Genomic DNA, 20,822 nt, shown 5'->3' with positions numbered 1-20,822 from the left:
TGGGACCTGAAAATTATGGCTACCAATTATACCACCCAGATTGTGCCGTGAAAAAGGTTTCTTTCTGCAGACCTGAAACCAGCCACTGTAACTATTCTAGGATAGCAGAAGAAACACAAAAGGTCAGAAAAGCCCGTAAAAGAAAATGTTATGGGCAAGATCCCCAGAGATGGCTGGAGCAGGGCCCTGCAGAACAAGGACACAGGGAGCAGACAGAGCACACAGTTCAGGTATTTTCACTTCCTTTGCACTCCCTGTGCTAACCCATGAGATGGTTGCTGCCTGACAAGATGGCTGGGAGATATTTAACTAGCACTAGAAACAACCGTATTTTCTGTGAAAGCCCAAGACTCGGACCACTCTCACAAAGCCCAAACTGCCCATGGATGATTTTTGGTGCTTCATACCAACAGCACTTCACAAACCCAAGTGCTGCCACACTTCAGAGAGTCCATTATGGGTCACAGTCAGCCGTGGGCTGAGAGACCAGGTCAGACAGCCATTGAGCTGCTAACAATTCCATAAGGTACACCATCCCAGTTCTGGCCTTAAGACATCAGGGGCTGCTTCCTTCATTAATTCACACTTTAAAACAATGGTCTTTACCACCTGCAGACACCATCCTGTTCCTAAAGGCAAAGCATCAATCCATTCTTTTCTTACCTCCTCACTCCACATGGCAATCAGTTAATTCACATGGAATTATCCAGCAACTGCCTCCCCTGCCCTCACAAATACACAAACAGCAGATGATAGTGACCAGGCAAAGGGGATAATGTGATTCTTATTAATACAAGGTAATGGCATTGCCTCAAAGCAGGCTAGAGAAAAGAGGAGAAAGCTTAAAGAACCTGAAACAGCCATCACACAAACACCCAGTACCCCAAGACAGCCAGGCACAGGGCATACACAAAGCACCAGGAACATCCCAGCACCTCCTGACAACAGAGCTGCCTCCCTCCAGCACACACCTACTGCCCAGCAGCCTGAAGGGCATCCAACCAGCAAACACCTGGGAAGTCTGCAGTGGGGAGAACAGCACCAGTTTCTACCTTCCTTAAGTCCTGGGCCAAAGGGAAGCTGGTTACCCCCTGGAGTAACCCAACCTGTAGCACAGCCATGAGTGGCACCCACAAGAGAGCACCTTCTGGTGATTAAGCACCCACAACATGAGGTCTGGGGGCCTGCTCTCGCTCTCTGCCCTGGCATTACAGACTAGATGACATCCAGGTAGGGGTTTGGCCTTTGAGAGAGCCCTGCCTGCAAGTTGGTGACCCTGGCACCTACCTTGTTTAGTGCCAGGTTGAAGGAAGGGGAGGATCTAGATGGGATAGGTGGTCCCTCCTCCCGACTCCAGCATGTTGGAGTGGAGCAGGATCCTTTCTCTGGGTAGTTCGGCTCCACTGCACGCTTCTGCCCAAGCTTAGCACACTGATGGTGTGGCTGTAAAAGCTGTGAACAGGGACTGCTTTCATCCCTTCTGCCCTCTGCACTGCTTTTCCATGAAGACAGTGAATGCTGCTGCCCAGAGGATGTCCCTGCCAGCCCCAGGTCTGCCAGCTGCTGCGGCTCATACTGACACAGATCTACTACCCTTCTCTCCAAGGAAAGTTTTCCCTTACTGTCCTTCCTCCCAAGGACAGGTTTCTTTCTTAGTCTGGAAACTCTCTCAGCTTCCTCAGCATACTTTCTCTGGCCCGAAGCCATTCCCAGCCCCTCACTTTTCTTTTCTGCTTTTCTTCTGCTTGGGCAGGGGGATCTTTCAGTTGCATGCTTGGTTTTGACCCCTTTCAGACGACCTTCCCCTTGGCCTGCTGGCACAGAGCTTCTGGGGAAAAGGGGAGAGTTCTGGTCTTGTTCTGCTCCCCTGGTCTCTCCCAGTGAGCGCAAGCGGTTGGGACTCAGCACCCGCTGGGTAATCTCATCCAGGAATTTGGAGAACTTCAGTTTTTCCTCTGTGATCTTCTCCCTGCGCTTGACAGAGTCAGCGGCCCTGCTGCTGCTGTGCTCCAGGGAGCGCTTCTCCCTAGGGCTGAGGCAGAGCTGAGGATCACTGTACTTGCGTGAACCACGACCACGGCAAAGTGTCTCTACTGAGCAGGACTTGCATAAGCTCTCAGGGCATGAGCCTGTCATGTTGGTCTGCTTCAAGATCCCTTTGAGAGGCAGGTGTGTAGAAGAGACACGAAACTTCCTCGGTGTCAGGACTTCGGGAGGCTCTTTAAATATAAGTGAGCGTTCCAGGCTTCTGCTCTTGAAAGAGCAAGTGGGATGGTGTCTTTCATCTCCAGACACCAGAACTGTCTCCATGCTACGGCTCACAAATTTGCTGTGGTGCCCACGACTGCGGTTTGAGCACCGCTTCCCACTTCGCTGCCCCATCTTCCCACCACGTGGAAGTGCTGGTGAGACAGTCTGGCTCTTGATGTTCAACTCTGCTCTGCACCCTGCCACTTCCTTCTCACTGCTGGACTCCAGGGACCACGATGAGGAGAAGTTCAGGTTGCAAACCTCAAACCCCTCTGCCTGCTCGAGCTGGCCTGCCTCGGTGTAACTAAACCCTGTTTGCTGGTGCAATGGTGTTAAGCCCTTTGTCACCCGGCAAGTTGTTACCTGACTCTGCTCAGCCAAGATCACTCCATCCTGGTCGTCACGAATGATGGGTACCTCATGTCGGATTTCGCGATGCTGCGGGGGCGCCTTGCGATAAGGCTTCTTTGACGGGGCTGTGCTCGACATCCTCCCACCTGCGTGGCTCCGAAAGTGGGTTACCTACCAACAGCAGAAAGTGTACAGAAGACAGAGTCACGGCTGCTCCATTGAACCCTAGAAGTGACCCAGCAGGAATTCAGCTCCCCTGGAGTCCCAGAGCAGGTCCCCATGCAGAGTGCTAATAGAGCAGGGAAAGGATGTAGCCACAAGCCTTGAGCAGCAGCTGCAAGAGAGGGAGCAAAGTAAGAGGTAGCAGTGTCCTTCTCCCAGCCAGTGAGAGCAGAGGGCTGGCACATCCTCTCCCCCCTCTACACACGCTCACTCACGTAGTTGTGTGTGTCCAGATTATATATAGCAAATGAGAACAGACCTCACAGCAGCATATTGATTAGGCTCTTTAGGAAAGGCCTTTTTCAATATGGAAACTGCAAGCTTTACAGGCAGCAGTGACAGCTGGAGCAGGAGTTATTGATCATGTCCTGTCACTGTCAGGAGGGACTATGTGGGAGGAGACTTCAGCCATTAAAGAGCCCAGAACTTTTTGGCTTACACTGGGACCCTGGCACAGCAGACCATGGGAGACTTGTCAGGAGAACTGATAACTCTGGCAAAAAAGACAAAGACAACCCCCAAATCACAGGTGGCATCAAATTAGGGAACACTGTCACTGATGTTGGTACCTAAGGCCAGGTTTTGTAACACAGAATCATGGAATAGTTTGTGTTGGAAGGGACCTTAAAGATCATCTCATTCCAACCCCTCTGCCATGGGCAGGGCCACCTTCCACTAGACCAGGTTGCTCAGAGCCACATCCAGCCTGGCCTTGAACCTCCAGGGATGAAGAGTCTCTGGGCAACCTGTTCCGGTACCTCACCACCCTTAGAGTGAATAAGTGTACAATAAGTAGACATGCAGCTGTACCACTAGTGGAAAGATTAGTTCCTTCATCCTACCCATGCTGGGATTCTTCCTGCTGCAGGAGCAGTACAAGAGCAAAAAATAGGGTAGAAGAAAAGCAGCTGTCTTGTACACATGGAAGAAACACCCTCCTTTCCATCTTTTGAGTCTGCAGTGGAGGGTAGGAAGACTTCCCCACAAGCAGCCAGAATGTCAACAGCCTGTTGTACACAAGACAAGAAGTCTTGGAGATACTAAGCAGGTGCTGCAGAGCCCAATACCAGACTTTCCTCAGTGACAACATATGCATCATTGATAGTTGTCCTATATTTGGATTAAGTGCCCAGTTCTCATTCTCCTTGCCCTTGCAGGACCCTTATACTCAGCAAGCCTAGCATCTCTGCAATCCTCAGCACCTGACCTGCAGCACTTCAAAGTGCAGGACCTGTGTTCTCTCAAACCATGCTCTCTCCCCACTTCTACAAGCAGGGCCACACAACTCCCATTTACACAGCTGCAGCTGACAGCTACCACTGGGCCCGTGACCCAGCAGACTTCACTTGCTTTGTGTGTTGGACAGTGACATTTTACATGGTAAGAGCCTGAATGGCACCCCAGGAGTTCTCTCCAATTCTTATCCACTCTCATGTAGCTGCCTCTTTTGACACCTAGACTGAGTCCCCTGAGAGAACTGGCAAGTGGGAGGTGTCAGCACCAAGCACAGAGTGGTCCCAAGACATAATAGGCTTTACACTTCACAGGTACATTTGCAAACTGTCCTTCACTCTGCTACAAACACAAGCTCACAAAGGTTTCTTGCACCTTTCCACAAACACGAACAACTTCCTAGGACTAACATGTAAATCTCCCCCATCAGAATGCTGGGAACTTTCCCTTGCTGCAGTCATTTCCTCAAGGTCCTTTCTCCTAAAAAGACTGAAGTAGGTGAAGAAATCTCTAATATTTTAGAAAAATTACATCCATGATACTGAATACACATTGCACTGCATCCCTAAGCAAAACAGATAGGTCTCATTTGCTGGGAAGACATTTCTCCTTTTTCAGAGAGAAAGGCTGAAAACCTGACCCAAAGCAGGTTTGTAAATGGCCCACTATCAAACAGGTGGTCTAAGAGACTCTTCTGTCAATTCTGCCAGGCTAAGGACAGGAGATGTGCATGAAGATATGCCCAGCTGAAATCACAATCATTACTCTAGTTCATAAGGACATGAGCACTTACCAGCCTGGGCTCAAATTCGAAGCCTCATGAAGCTGGGACACTCACAGAGATGACCTGAAGAAGAGAAACAAATAGCTTAGCATCCACCAAAACAGCCAGCTTGAAATCTCATCCCGTAAGTACGTAATGCATAGGGAATATTTATAACCAAGGACAACTGGAATGGCCACCTCATTCCAGGTACCCACCTCAACCTACATCAGATCTTCTGAAAGTAAAGAAAATGAACTTAGAAATAGCTGGCCACATAGCCCAGCAAGAGCCGGAAAGGCACATGGCAAGGAAATGTTCAAGGCACTCAGGCAGCTGGAATCACATAAACTCAAAATTCATGAATCAATGGCTTCAAAGCAACATTGGTTCCAGGGAGGACTAAACAAACCTCCTTTAGAATAGGACCCTCCCAGCTAATCTTCCCTGCCACTGCAGAGGGATGCTAACTGTGAAGCCCTCAGTACAGAAGCTTGGTGATGCTAACAATTATCTCACTCATCCTTTTAAGTCAGTGCTTTTCACCCACAAATGAGCTGGCAATTATCAGGCTCTTGTTTGAGCCAAAACATTTGTGCCTAGAGCTGTGATAACCCAACACCTCCACAAGGGAGGAAGGCAAGCTACCCTCTGATTTCCATCAAGCAGCATATCATACTCTACCTTGCTGTTGACAGGCCTCTGTAAAATATCCAGCCAACCACGGATACAAAACAGGTTCAGAAATAACCTTCCTCTCTGGTCAAAGCCTGGGGTATTTTACGGGTTTTGTCTGGGATAGAGTTAATTTTCTTCCTAGTAGCTAGTAAGTGCTGTGCTTTGGATTCGGGATGAGAATAATGTTGATAACACACTGGTGTTTTAGATGTTGCTAAGCAGTGTTTACACAAAGGCAAAGATTTTTCAGCTTTTCACCCTATCAGGGAGTAGGCTGAGTGGCACAAGAAGCTGAGAGGGGACATGCCAGGACAGCTGACCCCCACTGTCCAAAGGGATATTCCATAGCATATGGCATTATGGTCAATACATAAACTAGGGGGAAAGCTGGCCAGGGACCACTGCTCAGGAATTAGCTGGGCATTGGTTAGCAGGTGGTGAGCAATTGCACTGTGCATCCCTTGCTTTGTACATTCTAATTCTTTTATTATTAGCCCTTCCTTTTCTGTCCCATTAAACTGTCTGTATCTCAACCAACAAAATTTTACTTTTTTCCCAAATCTCTCCCCATTCCACTGAGGGGTGAGAAGTGAGCCAACAGCTGTTGATGCTTAGTTGGCAGCTGAAATCAAACCACAACATGTACCCCTCACTACAAGAAGAGAATTGGGTTAATCTGGGTTAGTCAGCTGTAAGAGAGTAGCTTTGTTGCCATCATTCCGCCACTGGCATGAAAGAGAATTCAGTAAAACCTTCCTTTCCCTGAAGCACTATTGATGTTGTGCTACTTTTCCCTTGTCAGTGGCACGAAGCCCTGGGAGGTGGGACAGGAGAGCAGGGTGTGGAGCAGTTACACACATGCAGGGAGAGTCAGATTCAAGGTGAATGGAACAAGCAGGCAACCAGAACCACGCAAAATCAAGCTTTGCCAAAACAAATTGAAGAGGTGCCCCAGTGCTGGCCCTGCCCCAACAAGCTGTCTGGCCCCTTTCCTTGCTATAATGCTGTAGTCGGGTCTCAACTAGCACAGGGAAAAACAGCTTCACAACAGCATTAACTGCTCTGTGGGGCAAACTGTAAAGTATGAGGGGAGAAAGGGAGAACATGCACCTCCAGGAAGGATCAGGGCAGTATAGCTTGAATCTGCTTTTCCATTAACTCTCAGCAGGAGCTGGTTCAGCATCAAGGGATAACCACCAGCCACATGGCAGACAGACAGAGGCTTCCAGGAACAGCTGCACCCATGCATGTTTCCACTGCAGCTGTGCTCAGAACGAACATGCCAAAGGCCTCCTTGTCTCTCAGCACACAGTTCCTCAGGCTCAAACAGAACTCTCCTGCTTCCTGCCCTAGAGGCAGCAACCATGCTACCTGCCATCTCAGCCCCACTTACCTGGAAAAGATACCAGGATTTGAAATCTACCCTCATGATCTGAGAATTTCCATACTCAAAAACTCACAGGGCTGCCAGGCAACTTTCCCTCAAACAAGGACTTACAGATCCCGAGTGACGACGTGTCCAAACATTTCTGGTCATTTGTCTCCGAATCAGCTTTCCCCTGTCAGCATTCAGCAGCATCTGGCCAACAGTTCCTGAAACATGAGAAAGGAAACTTGCTGTCACCTATCAGCACAAAACATGGAAACAACCAGGCATGCTCAGAGCAACCCATAGCCAAGTGCCAGGGCACAAGTCAACAGCAAACTGCTGTACCATTGCACTGCTATCTAATGCCAGGTCACCATGGTAAAAAGCTCCATGTCTTCAATGTATCCCAGAAAGCAAAGGTCATTTAACCATCTCTCAACTGAGCAGGATGTCTGTGCAGACCAATAACTGACCTCGGAAAGGCAGCTGTTTTTTCTACATGGCTCCAGGGGTCCCTGCTTCCCCACCTGCATTCCTGTCCAACATCAAGAATCCAGTCTCCATCATTCTGCTTCAATGACTCTGCCACACCAGCCCAACTTAGTTTTGCAGACATCCCTGCAGGGAACAGGACAGCAAAGGTCTCCTCATCTACAACACCTGAGCACCGCTTGCTACCACAGAGTGAGAATCCCAAGGCGGTTCAACTCACCACCCCTCTGTTCAGAGAGGAGCAGATACTCTCTGCAGAACAGATGGACCTCGTGCTCCAAAGCAGAAATGGATATAGGTAATATCCAGAAATAGAAGGCGGCACTAATTCTGCTCATCACACTATTCACAAGCCTCTCTTTGAAGGAGCTTGCTGTCAAGTCCACATTAAGACTATCCTGCAGAAGCTCAATTTTAGCCGGGAGCTACAGCAGGAGGCAGCTCTTCAGCTTTTCTAATTAGCACTGTAATACAAGAGGAAACTTAACCTCCTAGTTCCTTTTGTCCATCCTTTCCACCTCTCATCAGTAATGTTCCTTAACATTTACAGTCCTCTTCCTAGCAGTCTATCACCTGCAGTAGGTCCAATTCTACTGTCTTCTAGCTATTATCCAATGTTGTGCCAGTCTTGATTTCTAAACTCACTGACAATTACAGCTTCACTGGAATGGCTTATTGAGGGCCACAAGGCTCACACTGATCAGCATAAGCAGTAGTCACATCTTCCAGGCAGACACACACAAATACACAAAGGGTCAGAAGACTGCAGTGTAAACCTAACAATTTGCTTTGTTCATGCAAAAAGCTGGGGATCCCTCAACCGCCTCACAAAGATGAAACACACACAGACTTTTTCTTCACAGGGACAGCATGTCCTGGTTACAGCTGGGACAGAGTTAATTCTCTTTCTGGTAGCTGGTACAGTGGTGTGTTTTGGATTTGGGATGAGAGTTATGTTGGTAACACACTGATGGTTTAGCTGTTCCTACGCAGTGCTTACTCAAGGACTTTTCAGTTTCTCATGCCATGGTGCACAAGAAGCTGGGAGGAGGCATAGTCAGGACAGCTGACCCAAACCAACCAAAGGAATATTCCATACTTAATGGCATCATGCTCAGTACATAAACGGGGGGGAGTTGCTGGGAATGGCCAACTGCTGCTCAGGGACAGGCTGGGCATTGGTAAGGGGGTGGTGACCAATTGCATTGTTCATCACTTGTTTTTCTTGGGTTTTATTCCTCTCCCTCTCTCCATTACAATTATTATTATATTTTACTTTATTTCAATTATTAAACTGTTCTAATCTCAACCCACAAGTTTTACTTTTTTCCAGTTCTCCTCCTCATCCCACTCAGAGCAGAGGGAAGAGTGACCAAGCGGCTGTGTGGTACTTGGTTACCAGCTGGGATTAACCATGACCCAGTGACAGAGTGCAGCTTACACAGGCAGCACACAAGCTTGACTCTAGCTGGTTTTACCAGAAAGCATCCCTCAGTGTAAAATCCACTTGCAAGGTAGCTCTGCTCTCTGTGTGATCAGAGAAAGGCAAAACCTTTACCACACACCAGAAACAGATGTCATCTCGCATTGAATTGCTTAAGACAGTTCTGTGGGCCCTGTACAGAACAAACAGCCACTTGGCATGCATACAAAACCACACCACCACCCATGAGCATTGCTTCATCTCCAGTAACAAGAAAGAGGTCCCTAGCAGAGAAAAGAAGTTCAAAAAGGAATGCTTTGAAAAAAGTGAAAGAACAAGAGAAAAAAAAAAAAGATAACATTTGTAGGCACCTAGTGTCTTCCTGATATCTGACAAGTCTCTTGAGGTCTGAGGTAGCCAACACTTATTTAGTTCTAGGATGCACACAACTTCTGCCTGCTTGTGGTTGCAATAGCTGAACATTCCCTGCAAAGAAGCAGAGGACTTCTAGTCTTTTCTTCATCATCATCTTCTCTTGTGTCGCCTTTTCTGACCTTATAAAACAGTCTGCTTACCAGTGCTGAGGATCAGCACTTCCTCAAGAGAAATAGTGATTATGATGCAGATAAAGTTTCTTATTTCAGGTACTGCATCACCTTTCCAATTTTTTCCTCTTAAAAGCAGCATTTCTTTAGCATTGCTTTTTATTCAGAAAGATAAACTTACTGAAAAAATACATTCCATAACACAGTCACAGTCACATTTGTTTCTAATGTGACACTACAGAATATTTTTTTTGTGGCTATCAGAGTCAGCACACTCTAAAAACTTGCAAGTACAATACCCACAAGGTAAGAAAACCAAATGTCTTGTGACACATAACTGATCACCACAGTTAACCTGGAATTTTTGCTCTCTGTGGGCCAACCTATATTCTGCATGCATATCTAACACAGGATATTGGCACATCCTGCTTTAGGAGGTATCAATATCTCCTGACTACCTTCATGAAAAGCAAATGCAAGAGAATCTTGTCCAGTTGCTTTCCTGTGCTTATGGATAGAGGAAACCTTAGCTTTCAAAAGTCTCAAGGCAGACTACCTGAAAAGCTGCTGCAGTAAGCCTGACCAAGACAACTAACCACTGAGATGGACGGTGCAATAACTGCACCAAGGGATGTCTGTCCAGGACAGAAAAATGAGCTGTGTGAAATTAAAAGCAGGACTTGTAGACTGCTGGTGCAAGTACAATTGAAAAGGACTGAAAGGTTATTAAAGGGTCCTTTAACATTTAATGAGAGAGATCTTTTCATTCAGAGAAGGCATCTCAAAAGAATGTTCAGATCCATTCTGCTGCTGGTTACACTGAAGCTCATTTTAAAATAAATTGATAACAGTTCCAAGTGCAGAGACTCACATCTCAGTTCTGCTTGTATGTTAATGCCCATGATTCAGATCTGAGTAATAGCATTATAGTGACTCTTGGATTAAAATCGAGTTTCAGGAGGATTATTGCTCATTCCTGCTTTTCCATACCAATTAACCTTGACTGTTAGGCAGAAACCTCTGTTCTCTGCATGGGAACAATTCCAAGAGCTATCAAGAAAAAGGGATCAGGCTAGCTGTTGAACAACAGTCCATGTAACAAGCCCTACTTAACACCTAACACATTTCCAGTGAAAATGAAATCCCTGGACTCCAGTGATACATAGTTCTTGTTGAATGGAAATACCACAGGACATATCATGTATCAGTCATATCCACTGCATCATGCAGAAATCTCTTAAAAATTATCAGAATCACACTTTTCTTACAGTCCCATTCTCTCTTTCCACAATACAAAGATCTCATTCCCTGTAATTCAGTTGCACTCCACACCCTTAAGTGTGCATTTTAGTATCTACTCTCTGCTGTGTTAAGAGTAGCTTACCTTCCCTAATTCTTTTATAGAAGCCAGGACTGGTCAACACTGACCAAGAAGCACTAACATCACTAACACATAACTGGAATAGAATGCAACAGCTGATTAACATCTGAACAGGAACAGGACAGGAAGCAAAGGACCAGAATTCAAACCTCAGAAGGAATGTTAATGGAGAATAAAAATACCCAGGGGAGATTTTGACCAGGAAATGAGCACCAGCTTTTTAATGCATATAAAGCATAGAACCACCTCTAATGGCTACACCTGAAATTGCACAAGAACCAGCTCAGCAAAAGGTCATTTACCAAGTTACCTTTAGCACAGACAGCTACATCAAGGGCTAGTGACAGCTTCTCATTCAGAACTGCTGACACACCAGAAGCGTGTTTAGTTTGTTCAGTGAACCTGCTAGCTTGATCTCTTTAGTTTGTTCAGTGATCCTTCCAACTCTCACAAGGTAGTTCAGGCTACAAACTTTCAGAGTCTCTTCATCTTTGCACCCTGGGTTCCATGTCCTTCCTCACTCTGTCTTCTTATCTGTTCTTTTAAGATGTCCCACAGGAAGACTTCTGGAGTATATTGCTCAGAAATTTAAAGAAATACCAGAACATTAGACAAAAACTCATGGAGATTAGGAGAACTCTCACAAATTTCTGAAAGTGTCTGGACCCAACTAGAAAAGCAAATCTTGATAATCTAACAACATGTATCTGGATAAAGCTGATAGGTCAGAGGAGGGAAATTTGGGAGTCATGGTCTTAAACTTTCTCAAACACAAGCAAGGGAATGGCTACAACAAGCAAACATTTGAAGAGAAATGAAAGAGGGAGATTTCTGTAGAAAATCAACATGCAGGAATTCCCTTCCCAGACCTTGGTCATATCCTGTGCTGTGTAGGACGGGAAGAAAAGGGGGAAAACCATACATTACCTTCCTAGAGCATAAAATCAAAAGGCATTTAATTAGGACAAGGTAGAAAGAGCTTAAATTTTTCAACTACTGAGAGTCAGACTCTCAGCCCCTGTAAGTACTCCCTAAGTCTCACACAACCCTCAGCAATTATTATCAGCGGTCCCTTGTTTCAAGCTTTGGTTCAGAAGTTCTGGGCAAACTGCAATCTCCATCTCTTCAGTGCCAGGGACTGAATATGAATATCACTGAGCTGTCCCCCTAGCAGAGATATAGTAATGCTAGAGAATGCTTCATTGCTGAAGCATTCAACTATACACTTGCCACAATCCACTCTCCAAAACAACCCCTCTGTCCGAGAGTCTCAGTGATGCACAGATGGCTGACACACTATGCAGTATCTACACAGTGGGACAATGGAGCAGAGCACATTATTTGCATTATTTACAGAGGACAGATGGACAAGTTGCTACAGTGACTTAGCTTACAGAGCATCTGCAATGTTGAGCAAGCGCTAAGTCCAGCCCTAATGCTTGCAGGTGCTGACAAAAACAAACCTCAAAAAATAAAGTGGCTGTTTACAGCAGTCAGCTTTATTCTGAAATGCTATCACTACAACCACACTTGCAGAGTAATTCACGTGCCAGTTTTGTTCCCATAGAGCCTTTACCAGCAAGTAGAAAACAAGATGTATTGACTAGATTTATCCTTTTCAACCAGAAAGAGAACTGACATCTGCAGTACTAACTTATTTCTTGGCCGTGAGTTTTGCATGTGTAAGTCACCATATATAGCAGGTGGCACATACTGTTGGGAGACACAGACCAGGAAGGAAACAGCAGCAAAATTGCATGACATTTATTTCAATCTATGGATGAAGAAAAGCAGCAAAATCCAGCTCAAACCTGCTCAGCCATCTGATTTTTTTTTTAACATTAAACTTTTGTGCCAAGTTTTAAGATGTTGCTTTTGCTGCCTAAACAGGACATTAACCACCTCTGCAGGCACTTTTACTGGTAGGCTGAGGAGGAAACCTAAAATAACATTACAGGGGTCTCACATCTGTTCTAGACAGGAAAAAGCCTCATTTACAACGAGGATCAACCTACTTTAATTGAACGCCGTGGCTAAGAATGACCAAGTTGTACAAAGGCTCACAATGATCAGTTTGCCCATCCTCCACCAACATGCACCACAACAGGCCCTTTCATTCTATGATCACATGGCTGCAGCCAAACATGACAGACTGTTCAGCAAGTAATAAAAAGGATCAGCTTTTTCCCAAAGGTCTTGTCTACATATACACTGTATTAAATTAAATTGACTTCGAAAATAATAAAAAGCAGTATAACGCTTCTGGGCAAATGTTCTTAATTCAGTTTAAGAGCACTTTACATCTTAAGTTAAATAGATAGATACAAGACACAAACTAAATTAAGATGCCTATACATGAATGCTTCACTAATATAATCACAGCTGTCTCTAATCTGATTAAGTTAAATCAGTACAACTTCCCTGAAATGGTAAAATCCTTACCGTTATTGAAGTTAACCCTATTTTGCACTTTTCTACTTCCAGAGAAGGTTTTGCTGGGTTTGGTGTTTGGTTTGGCTTTTTTTCCTTCCAAAAAAACCCAAACCCACAAAAATGCAGCCTCTCTCAGAACCAAAATAAGCTAACTACACTACACAAGGTATATTAAGTTACTAAAGGTATTGACATTTGTATGTTCTGAAAGGTTTATTAATCCTATGCCAAATAAACATCATAACAATGCTCAGACCAGCACAGCTTAACATTTTCTGTACTTTCCCCAGGCAGGATGGAAAGGGTGATCACAAATACTCGCACTGTACACTGTTTTCCATACACCCACACAGCTTTTGCTTGCTGATGTCCAACATACCTGGAGCAGTTCCGGGAAGACAATGTTCCCCACTTGTTCATTCCTAAGGGTATGGCTCACCAACAGTTTATCTGAGCAAACTGGAGTGTGGAGTTAGAGCATGTTATCTAACTGCCCCCAGGCACAGTCTTACTACTGACCCTCTTCTACCAAAATACATTCTCCTGTTAACTGTGGGGTAAGCACGTACACAAACCAAGTCCTAGGTCACAGAGCTAACATGCTACAAACCCACAGCATTTCCCCACAAAACATATTAGTCAAAATTAAATTTCAGAAATTCTAAAATTAGTGGTGTTCTTTCCATTCCTCATTAAAAACTATTCAAACTCTTCCTCCTCAATATCAAGATTACATTTATCTTCATTCTCTTGGCAGTCTTTCATCTCTACCTGCTTTCTCAATTGTGTCTCTTCGAGCTTACTAGTCTTCCTCATATCCATACCAGCAACACAACCATTTCTCTCTCCTCAGGGCCACCTTCTACTGTTGCCTCTGAGCTACCATGTGCAGAACTAACTTCCTCTTCAGTGCGTTTTCCAAGTCCAGCACAGAAAGACAATAACAAGAATCCTCTCAGAGCCCCTTAAAGAGAACTAAATCCCTCATTGGCCTTCAGAAACTCTGCCACAACTCTGAATAGTGGTGAGCTGTCACTTGAGTACCCACAGCAGCCCTGAAATCAACCTGAGTTGTAAGTTCTTCTTTTTTTTTTTTTTGAAAGAGCTGTTTTGAAGCCCAGATCACGTGGCATCAAAGATTGTAGGTACACAAGAGTTTGGTTGCTAAGGGCACCACACTTCCACATTTTCTGTTTTATAAGATTTAACCTTCAACTCTCAAATGGCTGCAGATATATTTTTGCAATAAACTGTTTGGTCTTAAGTCTCAGATTCACACTGGTGCAACTATAAAGTTACGTGGCCCTGCACCAACCCTAGGATTCATTCTCACCATAAATACATGCAAAGAAGAAGGTAGGAACAATTTCCATTCCATAAGCAGAGAAATCGAGGCACTAGGAGAAAAAAAAACAGCTTTGTGCACTGGTTTTGCATCAAATTGCAAGTTAAAGAAAAACAGACTCAGCTGTCATAAGAAAGGAACTGCACAAAAATTCAGCAAGACAGTCTTATTTCTTGCACCTAAGACAAGAATGATCTGGGATAGAAAAGAGAAAGGAAAGTGTGCATGAGCTAAACACCTACCTGACAGCAACTGAGCTGAATAGCCTGCAATTCTTTATAAGAACAAATAAAGCAGCAACCCTGATCCAGTAGTAGGAGAACAATATTTGTACTATACTCAATTTTTTCTGCTGCTGGGATTTAATCCCAGCAAGAATCGTTTTGGTTTAATTAGCTTTTCCCTAGCAGATGGTCAGATATGAGAGGCAGAGAATGGTACAGGCTTAACTGTTGGGCGATTGTGCAGCTGCATCTGTAGCTGAACAGTTAAGCATGTCCAGGGGTCCAGCTGTAGTTGCACGACACAGGCCGTCTCTGCCATTAGCCAAATGTCAGCTTCCTCTTTCTCCAGATTATCTATCAGTCAGAGGCACATCCATAGGCAGGCAAACAACCAACATGCAGTTTCACCACAATCTTAAACAAAACCCTCAAATCTTAATCAAAAGAAAGTCCCTCTTTCTTCGGTGACAGAAGCACATTCAGAAGCATTGCCATGGAAACTTGAGACATCTTCTGTACTATTCATCAGAGAAGATCTAGCACAGAAATATTTTATGATCTCTACGGCACTGAATACATACAGCAGTCAGCACAATGAAGTAAAACTAGTGACACCAGAGTTGTGTGAGGATACCAGTGGGGTGTTCTTCAACCAAGCTGCCTGAACCTTACTTCACCTACAATGAGCAATAACTTGCTCTAAGTGGCAGGGAAAAGCAGAGTGGCACTGAGAGAAGCAAAGGGGAGTTGGAGGAATAAAACTATCCAGGTAAAGGGATGAAAGAGAAAAGGGGTGACCACAGCCTTTTCCTAAAGCTGATTATATCCTGCCACTTTCCCTTCCCAGAGGATACAAGTGGTGTTCCTACTGACTCCTTTGCAAAGGAGGATTCCTACCAGGCAGAGACATCTCCCAATTAACCCATGTCACAGCCACTGGCTCCTTAGGAGGCTACATCAAGTATTCCTCATTGACTTCCAGTCAGCCTCTGCACCCAGGCACGATACAGAGTGTTAGAGCATCCACTCCTGTACACACCGGCAGTAGTCATTTCAATAGACCACAAAGGCAGAACATGGAGATGGCTTTCAAAACCATGCTTTTGGCCTAGATTCAGAGCCCGAGCCAGGGGCAGAACAGGCACAAAACTTGTCTCAACTCTGTAAACAATTCAGCAGCATGGCTCCTGAAGCAGCATGGAGCACCTTCTCTCTTTTTTGTAGTTAATCTGCCTCAGTTTGCCTCATTTGCTTGGTTTGGGTTTTTTTGTTTTGCCTGGGGTTTTTTTCATGGTTCTCTTAGTCTTCAGCACCACTGAACTACTGAGAGATTTTATTCTGAGTTCAGTCACAGAAATATAACATGGCTTAATCCAGCTTAGGAAAAACAAATAGATCCACCCATCTATCTTTCACTGACGACCTGCGTAAAGCACGCAATTGACTACGGCTCCTCTCTCCCCTCTCCCCTGGGCTCCAGTCAGTCCTTTTAACAGCAGGATCCCAGCCACAGCAGACGGGACCCACTCTTCCACCCCCTGCCCTGCACAAGGAGGCTGCCTGTCACCAGCAGTCATGGGCTGCACTGCTTGTCCTTCTGTACATGCTGCATTGTACCTCCCAGATTCACCTTCCTCCCTTGGAGAGGGATAACCACAGATGCCCCACTTGTGACCAAGCTGGGTTGCTTCAGCTCTTCCCTCAGACACAACTGCTCTTCGTGGCAGATGAGTCAGAGAGAACTCTCATCAGCTACCTCCTTCCACATCTGTTATCATTGCTAGCACCAGTGCTGTTCTTCAGCTGGAGCTAATTATGAGCATCAATTGTCTCAAGGGGCATTTGCAGCAAAGGCCCATCACTTCAGTTTTACCACACGGTCAGCTTCTCCAGACTACTTTACATCCCCTGCCTGGCATTGCTCTTGTAAAACTGAAATGCCTTTACCACTGTTGTCTTTTGGGATAGCATAAGTCCATTAATTATTCTAAGGTTGAGAAAAAACACTCCTTTTTAGTAATGCTAAATTAAATAGAGAAGCTCTTCCCCTACACAGGGCTCCCTCCTGTAGATCCCCCGTAAGTAAACCCTATGCAGGTCTTCAGAGAGCAAGGAGGGAATGCGAGATAGTCGAGCTACCAGTGAAGTCACCTATCCTCAAAGGGGCTCTAACTGAGGGCTAATAAACCCCAGGTATCTTAAAGAAAGCAAGCCACCACATTCCAGGTACCCTTTTTTTTTTTTTTTTGTCAAGTGTCAGACAACAACTCAAAGAGCTAGTAGCTCACTGCTCATCTAAGAGCAAAGACTGTGGAGGAATGCCAGCATATAGCCAGGCAGATGTTGCAAAGACAAGGTGTTTGCTCAGTACTGACAGTGAGCTGTTCACTCACGCCTTCAGCTTCATGCAGCTGCACGAGCTCGGCTCTGCTGAGTCTGTGACTCTGGACTAAGGAATGTCTCAACTGGACAAACACCACATCTGCTGCTGGCTCAAGGTGCCCCAGGATCAGACCAACTCCCAATTGTACCGTCCAGCCGTAGCCGTGCCTCCTGCTCTCTGGTCCACCAGGGGGAGATCTAGCTACTTGGGAGGGTTACAGCTCTAGACAGAGGAACACATTCCCCGGTCAGAGGTGGTTGGGACTGGATACAGGAGCACAGAGGTCTGGATTCCTACAGCCTTGAAGACCAGCAGGAAAGCTGAACCAAGGAGTAAGTGACTCTCTCTCCACAACATATCAAAACTCACTGACAGGTTGCAAAAAGGCCAATAATCAGCCCTACTTCCTCCTTGGCCAATGTCACATCCACTTCATTTTTATTCCCTCACTCCTTTCCTGGCAACTGGAAAGTGTCAGCAGAAGCAGCATGTAATCCAAAACAAGACCTCCATCTTTGCAGCCGTAGCTCATATCGCATGACAAAGCTGAAACACCCAGTACGACAGTGATTATACACAAATGTTCTATCAGTAACCAGCCACACAATTCGATTTTAGACTTACTTATATTTTGTTACCACCTCCTGTTGCTGCAGGGCATATTGTCCAGTCTGCCACTACAGAACAGAGGAAGGAAAATGAAGATTCAGGCAACACACTTTCTCAGCATCCAAGCCCTAACAGTCACGTGTGGAGTTGGTGGCAACTAGTTTGAAATAAAATGCAAAGATTACATGAAATCAAAAGAGAAGAGCACCCAACGTGAATAATTTCCAAATGTTTCACAATTCTAAGAGTCTTGGAACAAGTAACTTTCCCTTAATCACTAGCATTGAGATCCTGCTTTGAAAAGTGATACAAACTTCTGAAGAGAGGGTGGCATGGACCTGTTCATGGTAACGTGAGCTCTGCAGTGACTCATGCTGAGAGTGTGGTGACAGCTAAAAAGCAAAAACTAAGCTTTAAAGCCAGAGAACTTCTGAGCGCAAATTCTTTCACTCCCGCTACTGCCTAAGGATGGCAGTAGGGAGGTCTTCTACAGAAGGCTAACTTTAATATAGAAATGACTGGCAGGTCACAGAATTCCAGGCTACTAGAAATTACCAAAAGGGAAACTCCAAAGGATCCAAGCAAACTGGGTAATGAACAGCCCAAGGCTTACCCAGAACACAGAAGATGGTCTGCTGTTACTTCCACAAACCTTGCCTATGGGCTGCCCATAATGACACTACCAAACGGGATCACGTTTCCCTGTGCCAGGCAAATGAAAGACTTGTATAGAGGACAAGGATGGCTTGCATGACAGGTGCATAGAAAACTAGTGACCATTTCTCAGAACGGATATCAAGGATCCCAAAATAAGGTAGCTACATCCTGATCTGCCATCCTTCAGCAAGCTTCCTGTCCTCAGCTCTTGGGGTACCAGCTAGAAAAAGAAAGATTTTCCAGAAGAAGATGGAACAGAATGTTTACCCACCGACTGCGGGAAGCATTCCTGCCTGGGTTAAATCCCAGAGCCATTCCATCTCCAGGCAGACATCTCGTGCACAGTTTGTACTGAGCAGAGCTGGACGGCATGAAACCACTCAATCATCTACTGATTGCAGAGAGCACACAGGCTGCAGGGGGGACGAGCCAACCTTAATTGGCCTTATCGGTGTAAATTAAACCGTACAACACACCCAAGCAAACAGTCAGTTCCTCTGGAGGAGCAGGCATGAGTTATTTTGCTGGAGCTATAAAGGAAACATTGCTGCTAGGACATGCCCCTGGAGTGACTGTGCCGCTCAGCTCTCCCGGTGCATTCCTGGGGTTGTTTAGCATGGACTCGGCTCCAGCCTTTCCACAAGCAAGAAGTCTGAACCCTGAATGCCATCTGCAAACACAGCCAGACTCCACCTCCTGCATGCCTGCAGGCCACCAGGTGTGGCCAGGAATGGCACAAGCTACACACTAAATACACCTTTGATGTGGAGCTGAAAGCATGTAGCCACGGGGCACGAACAGCACGCCGCCCGCCGCCGTGCTGACTCCCACTGCAGGAATGCGGCTGCAACCACAGGCCAAGGAAGGCAAACACATTGCATTCCTCACCAGGCAGAGAAGGCAAACAAGTAGCAAGCCCACACACCCACCCTGCTGACACCCTCCACGCTCCCTCCCCATACATGATGGCCACTGTCAGGACCCCAACAACAGCTTCAACCCCAAATTCATTTGTGTGAGGGTCAAGTTCTCCAAGCAACTTCTTGAGCACACGGCAAAAGAGAAACAGAGCAAGGCAGGAGAGTTCTCAGTTGGGCATGCAAGCTACAGGGAGAAGAGCTGCTGCCCGGGCTGTGAAGTAGCCACAGCCCAAGGCAGGAACAGCTCTGTGCACTAGCCTGGGAAGGGAATTTCCCTGACTTTTCCTATAAAACAAGTGGCAAATATAACACTGAGACCTCTTGAGTTGAGGGGGCAGGGCTGAATAAGAAGCTGTCTTTGGGCAACAGGGGTGCTTGCAAGGATCCAGGTCTTTTTCCAGCCCCAGGAAACCATTCTACCTTAAGTCAAGTAGCTTTTCTGGGACGCAGGCACTTCCTCATTAACCCAAAATCCTTCCGTAAACACTTGTCTTCACTGCCTACACACACAGATCTGACCTTCTCTGTACATCATTCTTCCACTACAGCACCGACAACGGGTCATTTCAGTGATCAAAAGAAGAAAAACTTAATGTACAAATACCCAAGACATCAGGTAACCTCTAATCTCAGAACCTCATAATTTTAGAGTTGCAGAGACTCTATGCTCTAGTCAGAAAAAACATTATTCCTCCTTCATGCGACACTCCTACAAATCCTAAAGCTTTCCAAAGAATTCACATTCTCAAATATGAAGTTACTCTGAATGGAAAAAGATGAGGATGCCTCAGATGTGAAACTGTCAGCAGAATTCTCAAGTCTACACTGCCAACTCCCCACATTGTGAATCTGCACATACTCTGTGCAACATAACTAAACAACAACGCACTCCTAAAAAATCCATCGCCCAGTGCTACGGGCCAACTCTGAGACTCAATAGCCAGTGCTCTCTCAGCACCAAACAGGAAAACCAACACTTTCAAGAGCACTGCAGAAAGAAAATATCGGACTTGAATGTAACAGACACAAAACAGTGTCAGGAAATTCAGAGAGAACCAATTAAGGGCTGAAACACTGTAATCTCTGGGAACCCTGAAAGGGGAAAGGTCAATGTAGCCATAAGCTCCAGAAACATACCGATGCATCTAGCAGGCCGCCGGAGCAGGGATGATTTATAAGGCTTACAGCCCAGCTGCTCCACACCCCACGTGTGCATTTCAGGCCCTCACAGAGGCAAATGATCTGATATTAAGTAACAGGAACAGACCAGATGAGGTCCAGTAAACTTTCTCATGCCTGTTGAAATTCAAGGCCTCAGGCTACCTGCTCCCTTCAGTAAACTGCAGTAGCTCCAGTACTTGGAAGAATGAGGCATGAAAGGCCAAATTTACCAATAGATTTATATCCAAAGATAAAAATAGAAGCCTGGCAGGGTTTACAGATTAGGTGTCTAAATCACTGCATAGAGGAGAATGGGCTTCTCCCCTTCTAACCACTCCATACCTCTCCAACCCCAGCCACCACAAGAAAACCCATTTCAGACA

The 20,822-nt window shown here is 45.7% G+C and overlaps 1 protein-coding gene across 6 annotated transcripts in view; it reads right to left on the bottom strand.

Moving 5' to 3' along the window:
- The window catches only part of TJAP1 (tight junction associated protein 1), a 40,483-nt gene that overhangs the window by 10,247 nt on the left and 9,414 nt on the right, over positions 1–20,822 (bottom strand). For 2 of the 6 annotated variants that reach the window (XM_039569163.1, XM_039569165.1), the window contains exons 3-5: positions 6,996–7,090; positions 4,850–4,903; positions 2,614–2,772 (exon numbers count right to left, since the gene is read on the bottom strand). In XM_039569163.1, coding sequence (XP_039425097.1) covers positions 2,614–2,739 — 126 coding nt within the window. In that variant the 5' untranslated portion in view covers positions 2,740–2,772; positions 4,850–4,903; positions 6,996–7,090. Of the gene's footprint in view, positions 1–1,287; positions 2,592–2,613; positions 2,773–3,262; positions 3,317–4,849; positions 4,904–6,995; positions 7,091–14,727; positions 14,748–20,822 lie in introns of those variants that run through there. The other 4 variants (XM_039569164.1, XM_019281299.3, XM_019281297.3 and 1 more) reach the window with 4 other exon arrangements.

This window comes from Corvus cornix, chromosome 3 (genome assembly GCF_000738735.6).
Source record: "Corvus cornix cornix isolate S_Up_H32 chromosome 3, ASM73873v5, whole genome shotgun sequence".
NCBI lineage: Eukaryota > Metazoa > Chordata > Aves > Passeriformes > Corvidae > Corvus > Corvus cornix.
This window is presented reverse-complemented; position numbering and strand designations above follow the sequence as displayed.